We start from the raw sequence: 14,042 nt of genomic DNA, 5'->3' as shown, positions 1-14,042 counted from the left end.
GGTGAGTTCTGTGTGGCTCCCTCACGGAAGCTTCTGATCAGGGAAGAAAAAGCCACTTTCTCTGCCTCACCCACCCCCACAAGCAGCTCACTTGTGAAGGCATCTGACACCTGAATCAGAACCAGAATTCAGGGACACATGGGACGGGAGCTGCAGGGACAGGAAAGGAGGGAGGGGGTCAAACGGGGCCAGATGCCAACCACCTGAGCCTGCCCTGACAGAGCTAGGCCACCGCCGTGGAGGAAGGGCTCTAGGTGCAGGCAGCTCTAGTCTCTTGACCAGCTCCACCTGGGGGAGCGTCCTGCAGAGCTTAGGAGGGTTGAGGGTTGCCCAACATTCCCGAGGGAAGGCCAGCCTCAAGGGTCCTGACCCAGTGTTGCCTACCAGGCAGTTTGGGGAGAGGCCCAGAGCAGGGGCCCCAGCTGCACACTCTCATGCCCTGGGCAGCTTACAAAGAAAAAATTATGTCTGAGGCCCTCCGCAAAATTGGTCCAGCCTGTGCGCCGACTGGAAACCTTGGCACAGGAAAGTCCTCAGGTGGGTGGTGAAAGGGAGGGCAGGCAAGTCTTCTCCAGGCTGCCCACCCACCTCAGCACACTGCAGGGAAGGGGTGACCCCTCTGCCCAGCAAGCACACGCATTTCCAGCAGTGCCGGTCGTTCCTACGTTTTGTAATGGGGGCACGCTTTCCTAATTCCTTGTGCTCCTGGAGGGAAGGGTACCTGGTACCAGCCTGCCTTTTCAGCTCTCCCCTCTGCCAGCTTCACACTGCCCCCACAGGGAGAAATTGGGAGGCGGAGCTGCACTACAGAAATGGGTTTAGCAGTAGAGGAGACATGGAAGCAATCCAGACTTGGAGTAAATACATTTTATTCAGAACAAGATAATAAAATAGCGTGCACTTTATTTAAAACCAACCAAGCACTGATAAAAAATATATATCACTGCAGCTGTGATTCCACATCAAACCTGAACAGTAAGAATTGGGCATTTATTCTTCACATCATGTGCCAAGCCTGGCAGAGAAGGACATCCACCTCCACTACAGCCTCAAAGGAAAAGTGGCCCTAACCACCAAGACAGGGTACCCTGGTGGAGAGGGGCAGCTGGCAGCTCACCCTGCTCTCTGCAGACCACGTGAAGGGAAAGGAGCTGCCTGTGTTCCTCCCGGGCTGCCGGGGTGGGCGCTGGTCAGCAACTCCTTCTTGGTTTCAGGTTGTGGAGCGATGGGGAGAGAAGTGCATGCAGTTGTGCAGACAAGGAGGCGGGTCCTCCCTCCTCTTTCAGGGTCTCTGAAACCCCCACAGGGCATATAATGCCCAGCAAGGTCCCACTTGCAGGCACATGCCTACAAAGCAGCAGCCATCTTTTGCTTTGGCTGATGGGGAATCAAGATTCTGAGAGTGACTGCTCTTTTCTTGCCACAAAGCAGCCACAGAGCACTTTCCTACATACAGTATGGCAGCAGGCAAGCAGAAGGCCCTGCTGGCTCGGATTAAGGCACTTGAAAGAGACACAAGGTACATCCTCCTCCCCTGCAGCCCCCACAGGCCTCAGGGGACCCTGTTTCCCCACCCTTTATCCTCAGGTCCCCTTACCCCTGCCCCTCCCTACTGCTGGGCAATGAGGAGGACAGGAGCGTGCCTTAAAGGACCATGGTTTGGTGGGAGTACAGGGTAGGAGGATGAGGAAAACAAGAAGGGAGCTGGAGATTTGGCCAAGGAGCAACTTCAGAAGGACAGGAGAGCACGAGCATTAGGAGGAAGCCAAGGCAGCAGCAGAGGGAAGCCAGTTAAGTCATGAGAGACCAACGGCAGTGATGTTTGCTGGCACAGATGCAGAAGCCAGAGGGAGGCCCCTCCAACCTTCCCTGGTGAGGCAGGCTGGGAGCAGAGAAAGGGTTAAGAGAGCCAACCCCAGACAGAGAACCTCAGAAGACAGGGCCGCAAGGACAGGCAGGAGGAATGGTCTTTCTCTGTTTCTCTTGGCTAGTGGGGCTGCGGCAAGGATCAATGTTCTGAAGGTTCAGAGACAGGGCAAGAAAAGGGCAGGGGGCTGGCAGGAGGGCTGCATGGCCCCGAAGCAGCTCAGCTCTTTGGTATGACACTGGCGGTGTGTGGGGCATCCGGCTCACTCCTCCTCCACACTGCGGGCCCCCTTGGCCGCTCGCCTCTGGCGCCAGCGCAGCTCCTCCACCTGGCGTTCCAGCCCTCGCACCTTGGCCTCGAGTTGGGCCCCAGAGGCTCGGGAGCCAGTGAGCCGGCTCAGCAGGGCGTAGAGGATCAGCAAGCCCAGGAGTAGCAGGGCCCGGGTGGAAGGGTCGGGCACCGACCTCATCAGGGCCACGAAGCCGGCCAGGAAGATGACAAGCTTCAGGCCCCACAGGATCCGCCCCAGCAAGGCCAAGACCAAGCCGAGGAGCAGAGACAGCAGCCAGTAGACGACCAGGGCCCCTGCTCCCCACAGCAGGAAGGTCTGGACCTGGCCAGGGCTGAGCTTCAGGCCCTGGGCGAGGTAATCACCTGGAAGCCAAGAGAGTCACAGAGTCAGCCAACCTGGAGAAGTGGTGAGGGGAGAGCAGGGCAAGAGCTAAAAGGGTGGGAGGTGCTAGGCACATTGCAAAGGAATAAGCTGTTCTCGCAGACTCAGAGTGATATGGGTTGGAATCTCAGCTCTGTTTCTTGCTGGCTGTGAGGCCTGGAGTAGATTACTTGCTTCTGTTGAGCTGCAGTTTCATTTACTAAATGGGAACAATTCTACTGCCTCCCTGTACTGTGGCTGGCAATTAAATGAGATACTACAGCTCAGCACGATGCCTGATAGGAAGTGAACAACTGGCACGTGGTGGCGGAAGTTCTTTTTTAGGGGGTCTGGGTGGGACAGGGTTTTGCTCCATCGCCGAGGCTGGAGTGCAGTGGCATGATCCCGGCTCACTGCAACCTCTACCTCCTGGGCTCAAGCGATCCTCCCACCTCAGCTCCCAAGTAGCTGGGACAACAGACACACACCACCATGCTTGGCTAATTTTTTATAGAGACGAGGTCTCATTATATTGCCCAGGCTGGTCTCAAACTTCTGGCCTCAAGTGACCCTCCTGCCTTGACCTCCCAAAGTGCTGGGATTACAGGCGGGAGCCACCACACCTGGCCATGGTAGTTCTTGGCTTGCTCTTTGGCCATGTCTCTGCAGAATCCTGGGAAGGGTTAAGCAGCTTGGGGAAAAGGCTAGACCCTGACAAAGATGAACTCCCACAAGTAGGAAAGTACAGGCAAAGCTCTGGCTGACTACCCAGCGCTCGAACACTCACCAGCTAGTCCCAAGGCATTCAGCAGCTGTGCGGCGATCCCAGACAGAGCAAAGAAGGCCACAGAAATGGCTGATGAGATGGCCCACAACACTTGGGACGAAGACTGTGGAAAGAGCACGGAGCGAGATGAGTTCATAATGAACAACGGTCCTCGCCTTCACGCCTGATCACCACTGTCCAGGCAAGAACTGCAGGAATGTCTCAGACCTGTTTCTCACCCAGTGGTGACAGGCCTGGGTCAGAGGGTAGGGGCCTTGGGCCTGGCTGAGGGGTCCCTTCCACATCCACCTTCTAGTCTACAGGGATGGCCAACAGGCTGTCTCTCCTTCCTGAACTGGAAACTAGGGCATCTGGGACATAATTTAACTGCTTTGCTGGGATACTTTGGAGGGAGTAGTAGGTGTACTTGTGTGTGAATGACGGAGACAATCAAATACTTTTAGTAGTCACCCTATAAAACTGGAGGCCTGCTAGCTGTCCAGGGAGTCATGAAGGTGCGTGGAGAACATCTGTAAAGGGATAGGATGTTCCAGTGAAAAAGGAGTCTATCAACTATACTATATTATGGATTTAATAAATGATTGTCTTAGCCCTTCAGTCCAGCCTATCAAAAGTATGTGATACCATGCTTGGGATGCCACCAGGTAAAAAAGATAACCCTGCCTTAGGCTCCCAATAAGCTCAACCCACTTCTGCAGGTGAAGGAATGGATTCAGGACTTGATATTTTGCCATTTCGAGATTCTAGGTCAGATTTAGACCAAAGTGAGACTCTACAGTCACCCAGTAACATGGGCTTATAAAGATGGCTCATTTCCCAGCCTTTCTGGCAAGGAAAGGGCAGGAGCCAGGAAAGGATAGGGGTGGAGCTAAAAGGCCCTAGGACAGGAATCAAATAACGAGGAATTCAAAGACAAGTGCTGTGTGGCTTCTTTTTGTGGAATTTGGGGCTCTCTGCACCAGAGAGGATGTGGAACTAAGATGAGGTGGCCATTACCAACCTTTCTTCTTTTATTTTTCCTTAATGTGTGTAGTCACACAGGGACTACCTTCCTTACCTCTGACACCAGGTGCATGGTCTCTGGCCCAATCCAGGCATCCAGTGTCCCTCGCACAGATCGACCTATCTGGGTCAAGACATCAACTGGGGCTTCTCTCTTCTGTTGGCCTGGTGGTGCAAAGTCTCGATGGGACTGGGCCAATGCTGAGTGGAGGAGGATAAGGGCCACTAGGACCATCAGGATGGCTTTGAACACATGCTTTCCCCATGGTGAACTGATGCTGGAGGCTGCCATGACTGGGTCTGCCAGGAGAGAAGCACAGTGTGAGCTGAGTGCCATGGTAGACACACTCACCCTCTCAGCTCTGATTATCCCAACATCCTTCTCCACCCCTACCCCAAGCAAGCACCAAACTAACCCTGGAAAGAAAGTGCTGTTAGCTGGGAGAGGAAGGACTGGGACTTCCAACTGAAGCTGGGCACAACCATCTGACTCACAGGTTCCTCTTTCACATTCTTTACCACTTGCATATTAATTAACCAGCAAGTATTATTCAACACTTTAGAGTTGGCGAGAAGATCTCTCTAAGGTTTGTGCCAGTTCTAAAAATCTGAAGGCCTGTCCCTGTATCTTAGGTGCTATAGGCATAAAAGTATTATAAGACTCTATAAGTCCCAAGGAGCTTATAGTCTACTTAAGATACAGCTGGTATAAAAAACAACTTAAAAATAGCACACAAGTAGGATTACTGCCATATAATGGTATAAAGAAAGTGCTCAGTTATGTGCTCAAACAAGAATAACTGCACATATGTCATCTTCTCTGCAGGACCATCATGTGAGGTGGCTTTTATCCTCCTCGCCCCTACTGGTACAGACGAGAAGAAACTGCGACTCAGAAGTTAAGCATTTTCCCATGGTCACTGGGCTACACAGAAAGGCCAGGATTTGAACCCAAGCTTCTGCTTCCACCTATCTTCATTAGGAGTCAAGTTATACTGTGGGTCTCAACCATGGCTGCTCACTGGAATCACGTGGAAGCTTCCCAAGTACTGATGTCTGTGTCCCCAGCCCAGAGGTTCTGATATCATTGTCTGGGTGTGGCCTAGCCTTGGATCTGCAAAAGCTCCCTAGGCAGTTCCACTGCATGAAGTTGAGAACCACTGATACAGAGTGACCTCACCTCCCTACCCCCAATGGAGGTGCTATGGTTTGAAGAGCAAAACTCATGTTGAAATTTAACTGTTCTTGCACCTCCTGCAGAGCCTGGGAGCTCCCAGTCCAGCCAAGGATGTTGGATCTCATGGTCCTAAGTACTTCTTTGACACCCCATTCCCCTCAGTAAAATAGTTTGACCCCTTCACCAAAAAAAAAAAAAAGAAAGAAATTTAATTGCCATGATGATGGTATTAAAAGGTGGGACCTTTAAGAGGTGATTAGGTTATGAGGGTTCAGCCCTCGTGAATGGATTAATGCCGTTATCTTGGGAGTGGATTAGTTATCCCAGGAATGCAGCTCCTGATAAAAAGGATGACTTTGGCCTGATTTCCTGTCTCTGTCTCATGTGCTGGGTTCTGCCTTCTGCCATAGGATGACCCTTGCCAGATGCCAGCGCCATGCCCTTAGACTTCCCAGCCTCTGGACATGTGACCCTAATGAATTTCTGTTCATTATAAACTACGCAGGCAGTGGTATTCTGTTATAGCAAGCAGAAAATGGACGAGGACAGTGAGCAAGGGTATAATGAACAACCTTTAAAGAAATACTATTAATAAAAAGCTAACATTCAGCTAGGTCTTGCCATGCACCACCTCGCTCATTTAACTGTCACAACAGCCCATCGGGTAGGTGTTGCTATTATCCCCCATTTTACTGAAGTAATTGAGGCAGGTTAAGTATTAACTGGGGAAATCAGCATTTGAATGCAGGTACTTCTGACATTGGACCCCTCACACACAACAACTCTGCTGTACTGTCTCCAACTAAGTCTCAGAAGTGATTTAGAAAGTCATACAGGCCAGGCACAGTGGCTCATTCCTGTAATCCCAACACTTTGGGAGGCCGAGGTGGGAGGATTGCTTGAGCCCAGGAGTTTGGGAGCAGCCTGGGCAACATAGGAGACCCTGTCTCTACAAAATAAATATAAATAAATAAATTAGTCAGGTGTGGTGGTGCGTGCCTGTACTCCCAGCTATTTGGGAGGCTGAGGGGGGAGGATCACTTGAGCCCAGGAGGTCACGGCTGCAGTGAGCTATGATCATGCCACTGTATCCTATCCTGGGCAAGAGAGCAAGACGCTTAAAAAAAAAAAGTCACACAACAGATTATTCATGAGTTAAAATAAACTTGGCATCTACCAATCATCTCAGTGAATTACTGGTGAAAATTACCTAACAACTTTGTGCTTTGTGCTCTGGTCTTGTAACACAATGCCACAGACAAGTTAAGACCCAACAAGTGCCAACTCATTGAAGCAGGTAAGGATCAGCCAAGAAAAAGTACACAAGTTCAACTTCTACTTGCCACTGTGCTTGAGAAATGTCAGACAGCGCCAGCAAATTCCCTGTTCCCCTCCAGGTTCAGAAATGAACCTGTAGCTCCAGGAGTTTTCATGATTCAGACCTGATGATCAGAGGCTAAGCCATGCCCCTGAGGTAGGAGCAGTCAGGTTTTTGAACTTTTTGCAGTTACACAGGCACTCAGGGAGTTGACAATAAATCCAGAGCCATGAGGGATGGAGAAGGAAGAGAATGATGTCCTAGTCTTGCTTAGAGGGAAGGAGGAGAGTCTAGGAAAGGGTTCTAAAAATACTACATTTAGGGTACTTTTTGGTCCAGAAACAGCTGCTCTAAGCCCTTCCAGAAGCCTGGAGGGTCAAGCAAGGCTGAAAAACATGCAATTCATGTAGAAGGCCCTCAGGCTGGAAAAGCCTTCTACTGTCTTTGGCACAAATCAAGAACCAGATGGTTCCTGCCTGCCAGTGGTCGCAGATGAGGAAAGCACAGGTGAGTTCCTGAGCTATCTGGGTCATAACCATGTTGGGGACTTAAAAGAGCAGCGTTGCTATCTTGGGTTGGATCCTTTATCCAAGGACCTCCACCAGGAGGGATCAAATATCGTTTCCTCAGCCCTAGGAGGTCAGGGTGCCATAAGCTGCTCCTCCCACAGCAGCCTGCCTAGTTCTGTGCCAGCCCCAACTCTCCAGTGGCTGTCTGCCCCAGTTAAGGGGAGTTAGGAGACCTTGAAATAAGCCCTCTGCAGTGAGGCTGGCATCGTCATGCAGACTGATGTTCTGAAGTGCACCAGATACCAAACCTAACAGGATTGTGTAGTGTATCCTTTAGAGATAATGAGTGCAGAGATTGGCTGGCTGGTCTGCTTTTTCAAATTGTTTTCTTTAATAGGATTCCTTCTCATTTTTTTCCAGGTGAATCTCAGGCAGTATGGACTCACTGCTATTAGGCCTCCTCACTTTGGCCTAATCAAATAGTTTTACTAAAGGCATGGAAACAGTCTCAGCCTCTGAGAGGAGGAAGCATGTCTTAAAACTTCTTCACCTTCTGCAATGCCTGGCCTCAGACAAATAATAGGCACTCAATTAACAACTCATAATAATACAAATGTTATACATATCTATACATATACATATGTTATAATAATTTTTGTGTGGTGCTTTATAATTCACAGAGTGCTTATTGTTTCATCACTTCATTTAACTCTAACAACAATCTTTTAAGGTATTATTACCCTCTTCATCTTACTCAGAAAAGTATGGCTTAGAGAGGGTGAGTGACTTATCCAAGATCACACAGCAGAGCTGGGACTTGACTCCAGTACCCAGGATCTCAATCTTGCCTTTTTGCTTGTCCCATACCCGCATGCTGCCTTGATAGTGGACATAGTCCCTGCCCTCATGGAGCTGAAGTTCACCAACAAGCTCAAAGTGGAAGGACATCCAGACTCCTCCGAGGGAACACATACCAGGAGACCATCTGCCTTCTGGGCTTACAGGCCATGGTTTTGTACCAAGAGGTATGAGAGGACAGCAAAAGGTGGGAGACAAAAGCTGCCACTTCTGTTCGGCAGCTGCAATATTGCTCAGGTGGGTCTGGAGAGCCCAGCCTGGCTGGGGAAACAGCTTTACTTATTGTGTTAGTGAGAAGGCGCCACTGCTTATGTTTAGCTGTGGTTTGCTACAAGGGTAGGATGGGGCATTTCGCGCCCCCCCCCCCCCCCCCAATCAAGGCTCCTTCCTCCTCTTCTCTTTCCTTTTGTTAGTTTCATTTCATGCTATGAATCGCCAGGTGGCAGGAGGGGCGGCAAAAAGTGCCCTCTACCGGCTCTGACTGTCCCGCCACTGCTTATAGCTGCCCCTAAGGAGCGGCGGTTCTCAACTTTGGCTGCCCATCGGAACTGCCTGTGCAGCCTGTTAAACAAGGACGTCTGCCCCACCCAGGGCTACTCACTCAGACTCTTCCAGAGAGGGACTCAGCCCTTTGTTTTGCAAAGCTCCCCAGGAATTTCGGATGCATAGCCAGCAGCTCAGGGAAAAGTCTAAGCAAAGCTTCAAAAGTGCAGCAGTGTACAAAGGACCCCTGACTTCCGTCCCAGGCTCAAGTGTGCCACGGACTAGAAGCTACTACCTTACGCCTGTTACTTAACCTGCCTGAGTTGCAGTCTCCACAAACGTAAAAGGGAGTGAAGCCAGGTGAAGAGTTGCTGTAAGGAGTTAAGATATTTCTGCAGCAAGCGCTTTGTAAACTAAACATCTATAGAAATGTTGCAGCACACACATTACCACTGACTATATATCGTAGCATAATTTAGCAGTTTATCAACCTGCCTTCCTCAGTAGACCGAGCGACTCCCGGTTAGACTTGACATGTTGGAATCCCCAGCGCCTAGTAGGAAAGATGACTAATAAATGTTTATTAAATGAATATTAGCAACCTGCCAAGAAACCGTGAGGGTCGAACGAGAAAGCCATGGAGAGGTGAGGAGGGAGGTTATTTTAATAGTAGATCCAAATATACAGCAGCCACACGAGAAGCACAGCTGAGTCTAAAGGAAGGTCCTAAACACTGCAGAGAATGAAGTCAGCGCCCTGGCAGGTTGGGGGCAGCTCCCACTAAACCCCTGACAGCTGCTGCCCAGCAACTGTTTGGGGGCAGGGCGACGGCAAAGGGGCAGCTTCCCTGCCGCTCCGCGCCCTAACCAGGGCGCAGCCTCCCGGAGACAGGGTGTCAGTGGCATGTGCTATTTCGAACGGCGCGTCCCCTGCCAAGCGCTGAGGGGTAGCGTCGCTGGCAAGGAACGTGGCGCGACCCATGAGTTTGGGGCCCCCCGAAGGGCTCGAGCCGAGGCTGCAGGAGGCTGGGCCGTGGGCCGGGGTTCGGGGGCTCGGGCTTGGCGCTGGCCTGGTCCCCATGCCCGGGAGCCGCTCCACCTCTGCCGGACCTCGGAACCTCGCCGCAACCCTCTTCTCCCCGGAAACGTGCGCCTCCCGGATTGCCTGGAAACGACGCCCCCGGTTGCATAGCAACGAGGATCCGGGTCCCCGGTTTGTTTCGCCCGCTGGGCGCGCGGACCCCTCCCCACTCGGACTCCCCAGGCCTCGCGGCTCCGCCTGGTACCGCCTGCAGCGGCTGCTGTCTCCCCTTCCCGTGCGCTGCCCCGCATTCCGACCTCGGCCCGCACTCACCTTTCTCAGGCCACTGCTATCCTTCACGTGCGACTTCGCTGAAACGCGCCACCAAACCCGCGCCTCAACTCGGGGCGTTGGTTTACCTTCTCCGCATGCGCAAGGCGGGATGAGCTCGGAGACTAGCCGGCCTTCCTCACAATCGAAGCCTGTGCCGGGAGCGCATGCGCCCCGCTTTATCTATTGCGTTTCTTTTTACCCCCACAAGCATTCCCACCGAGAGAAGAATGGGATCGGAAGTTCCAGCAGGGAACGGAAGTCTCTGGCTGGAAAGGGGAAATAAGTGACTATATCTGGGCTGTAGAGTGGGTAAACTGGATCTTTGAAATCGGAGTGGAAGCTAATCCTCCTCTTGCCACCACTCGGCATTTTGGGTAATGTAGTTCTCGAGCTACAAATGTTCCCTGGGGCATTGTGGGCAATGTAGTTCTAACCGAGCCGCTAACGAGCACCTAGTCTTCCCATACACTTTTCGCGCTAAAAAGGCACAAAAGAGAAAGGTATTAAAGGAGCAATTAAAAGCACACTGCTCTAGGAAAACGAATGCGCTCCCCCAGAGAGAAAATTCATACCTGAATACTGTAGACGGCTCCCAAATGTTAGCTCAGAATTTTAGAGAAAGAGAGGAACCAACTCCCACTCTCCTTTTTCTGCCACAAAAGCAGTGCATAGGGACAGGAGGCAGATAAATGCTAGGTAGAAAAGAGCGGGTCCCTGGTGAAACCCCACCCTCAAGCCAAAAAGCCTGAAACCATGGCCCAAAGTGAGAACTTCTATCCATGTTTTTCCAGTTCAATGTTGCCTTTTCCTAAGCCACCCATGGCTCTGCCCTGCCTCATCCTGTGCCTAGAAAGACCCCAGACTCATCTGGCAGAGAGGAGAAGCAGCTGGATGAGGGGACGACCATGGCTGGATGTCAGAGAGAAGCAGCTTGTCTTCAGAGGGACAGCTTAAGGCGTAACTTCTGAGACGAATCTGGCTGGAGATAGCTGGACTTCAAGGGAAGACTACATACCGGCCTGTCCCATCCCCCTCTTTTCAGCTCACCTTCCCTCTGAAATCCACTTTGATCAGCAATAAAATCCCAGGCATTTGTCCTTTAATTTGTTCGTGCAACTTTATTTTTCCTGGACGCTGGACAAGAGCTCGGGAGCCACGAGTGCGGATACAAAAGCTGTCACGCTGGCCCTCTGCCCTTGCTGGTGGAGGGCAACCGCGGGCCCACGGAGCTGTTAACACTTAAGCTGTCCACGGACGACAGAGCCAAAAGAGCACTGTAACATGCCCTCTCGGGCTTCAGGAGCCTCAGGCACTCTGCCTGGACACTGCCCCGGGGCCTGCACGGAGTTCGCTCCTGCCGGTGCCCAAAAGCGCACGCTCTGGCTCCTGCACCCACTCACCTGCATGCTCCCTCCTATGAGGGGTGGAACGCGGTGAATCTTGAGTGAGTGGAGTGTGATCCCACTGGTGCTGAAAAACGGCTGGCTTGTTCCAGCGCTTGTGCACTCCAGTTCCCGCCTTGTTCACTTGCGTACTCCCTCCCATGAGGAGTTGAGAGCAGCGGGCTGAGTAAAGGGGGCACCCCTGTTGTGAGTCCTGTGAAGGGTCAGGGCAATATCCTGCTTCAGCAGCACCGTGAAGGAGAATGAACAGGGCTTCAGAATGAGGTGATCTCTTGCCTGTCGTGTGATCCTGAGCACACAGCTTCATTTCTCTGGGCCTTCATTGCTTGACGTTCAAGAACTATAAAGGACCTAAAAATACCACTTCACAGTAGGTGTGAAGTTTCAAGGAAGCAACAAGCATGAACATTAAAAAAAAAAAAAAATCCAGGTTGCTGACTGAATGTTTTTATCACCATCAAGAGCTGTCATAGGAGAGCTTCCTTTTGATGTTAAAACTTGTTTCTCAAACTCAGCCCTCTAAAACGTAACTCTTCCCTCCCACCCCCAACCATTCAGCCTTCCAGTTCTGCCTTCCTCCCAGAGTACACACTCTGTAGGCTCCCAATCTGTCACCTCACCCAGTTGTTTCTTTCCATCAGATGTTCCTCAGACACATCCATCTTCATCTGAGCTCTTGTCACTTCCTGCCCCTCAGCTAAGAGTCCTTCTTCCAGGACAGGCTCTGGTAGCATCCTAAACCTCACCTTCCAGCTTTTCTAACAGTTTCAATTTTACATTTGCTTGTGCGATCCTTTCTGATGTGTAACATTAATAATCTCAGGTCACAGACTTTCCTGGGAAAGAAATTTAACCTTTTTTTTTTTTTCTATGACAAATTAATTTCTTTTCAACTCTCTTTTCCATGTGGGTAGTAGGAACAGTCTCAGACAGTTCAGGGTTCTTCCCATCCTTGATTTTCAGGTCATAGACACCTTTTGGAAAATGAATATAGGGCCAAAGTTGGGGGAGAAAATTTATCTAATCCTGGCCGGGGGCAGTGGCTCACGCCTGTAATCCCAGCACTTTGGGAGACTGAGGCAGAGGGATCACTTGAGGTGAAAGAGTTCAAGTCCAGCCTGGCCAAAATGATGAAACCCTGTCTCTCTAAAAATACCAAACAAAACTAGCCGGGTGTGGTGGTGTGTGCTGTAATCCCTACTCAGGAGGCTGAGGCAGGAGAATCACTTAAATCCAGAAGGCAGAGGTTGCAGTGAGCCAAGATCACGCCACTGCTTTCCAGCCGGGTGACAGTGAGTGAGACTCCATGTAAAAAAAAAGAAAAAAAGAAAATTCATCTAATTATCAGTGTGAGTTGTTTAAGCTGGCAACTTCTCCCTGACTAATCTTCTGTCACTTATCCACACAGATTGCTACTGAAGATACCTGGGAAATTAAGCTTCTTCTGGGTCTTTGGCCAGTGTGTCCCCATGCTCCCCAGGCAGCAACAGCAGCTTTGGTCTGGGGGGAACAAGACATAGAGTTCCTTCCTCAGGGACCCACCAGCACCAATGCATATATCTCTTTTCCCTTAACTCTCCCTGTTTCTCTGAAACCAAGTGCCCTGAATTTTTTCTATTCCCTGTGGGCTGGCTTATGAAACGGAAAAGCCTTGACGGGACTTCCTTTTTCCTGCATCCTGCTATCATAGCCATAAACTCCCCAGTAGAGGGACACCTCTGGTTTTGCTCATTGTGATACTACCAACACCTAGTATCATGCCAGGCTGACACGCTATGGGTACTCAATAAAGATTGGTTCAACAATTAATTACTGAGTCTCCCTCCTTCTAGTCTGTCCCACTCCAACCCATCCAGTAAGTGTCTTCCAGAGGAAACTTCTGAAAGTATGGTTATCACTCCATAGCTCAAATGCAAACACATGCTGTTGTGCTGCCAGCCCAATCACCACCCAAGTTTTACCACCTTGGGTTCAAGGCCTCTCCTAAACGGATCCATTTTATTTCCAACCACACATCCAAGTACAGTAGTTGAGATGACTGGCCTGTCAGGCAACCTGTCTTCCAACCAACAATCATCATAAAGTTCCTGCTACGTGCCAGGCACGATGTGGCACTCTTACACTCTTGAGAGCAAGAGTAACCAGAACAATTATGGTTCCTGCCATCATGAAGTTTACAGTCTAGTGAAGAACCCAGACATCAGATACTTATAAATAGATAAATGATTACAGTTCTTTGAAGTGGTTTGGAGGACAATCACAGTTTGCTGTATGGACTAAATTTAAACCAGGGACCATGAAAAGGGCTCCAGAGGAAGTGACATTTAAGGTGAGACTGAAGTTTACATTGGAGGGTTTGAGACAGGAGGGGGAAGAGGGAGGGGGGAGAGGACAGTGATCCAGGCAGAAGTTCTGAAACCAGCCAACGTGGGTATGTTTGAGGAACTGAAAGGCCAATGTGGCTGGAAAGAAGATAAAGTGAGACTGTGATGGTCAGCATGGGCCAGATGGTGCAAGACTTACGGGCAAGTTTCCTCAGCCAGAAACTCTCCCCCTCATTCATGGCCTCAGGAATGACCCCTGGTTGGGGCTCAGAGAATGATACCCCAAAGTATGGTGCTTTAGTATTGTTT

General features: G+C 50.7%; 1 protein-coding gene and 1 long non-coding RNA gene across 4 annotated transcripts; one reads left to right on the top strand and one right to left on the bottom strand.

Annotated features, from left to right (window-relative positions):
• Window positions 1–852: 852 nt before the first annotated feature.
• TMEM109 (transmembrane protein 109) lies at window positions 853–10,378 on the bottom strand. Of its 3 annotated transcripts, XM_063784122.1 has the most exons (5): window positions 9,763–9,809; window positions 9,149–9,206; window positions 4,364–4,608; window positions 3,307–3,409; window positions 853–2,521 (listed from the first exon to the last, which is right to left on the bottom strand). In XM_063784122.1, the coding sequence occupies exons 3-5, from the start codon at window positions 4,598–4,600 to the stop codon at window positions 2,130–2,132; spliced, it is 732 nt and encodes a 243-aa protein (XP_063640192.1). In that variant the 5' UTR covers window positions 4,601–4,608; window positions 9,149–9,206; window positions 9,763–9,809; the 3' UTR covers window positions 853–2,129. The 3 variants fall into 3 exon arrangements, with proteins under 3 accessions (XP_063640192.1, XP_001143477.1, XP_016776471.1); XM_001143477.7 differs by lacking the exons at window positions 9,149–9,206; window positions 9,763–9,809 and adding an exon at window positions 10,007–10,378; XM_016920982.3 differs by having other exon boundaries at window positions 9,149–9,793.
• On the top strand, window positions 10,290–11,109 carry LOC107967098 (uncharacterized). The gene is made up of 2 exons (XR_001707308.3): window positions 10,290–10,380; window positions 10,798–11,109. It is a non-coding gene; the product is annotated as an uncharacterized LOC107967098 (long non-coding RNA).
• Window positions 11,110–14,042: the final 2,933 nt, after the last annotated feature.

Source organism: Pan troglodytes, chromosome 9, assembly GCF_028858775.2.
Source record: "Pan troglodytes isolate AG18354 chromosome 9, NHGRI_mPanTro3-v2.0_pri, whole genome shotgun sequence".
Lineage (NCBI taxonomy): Eukaryota > Metazoa > Chordata > Mammalia > Primates > Hominidae > Pan > Pan troglodytes.
This window is presented reverse-complemented; position numbering and strand designations above follow the sequence as displayed.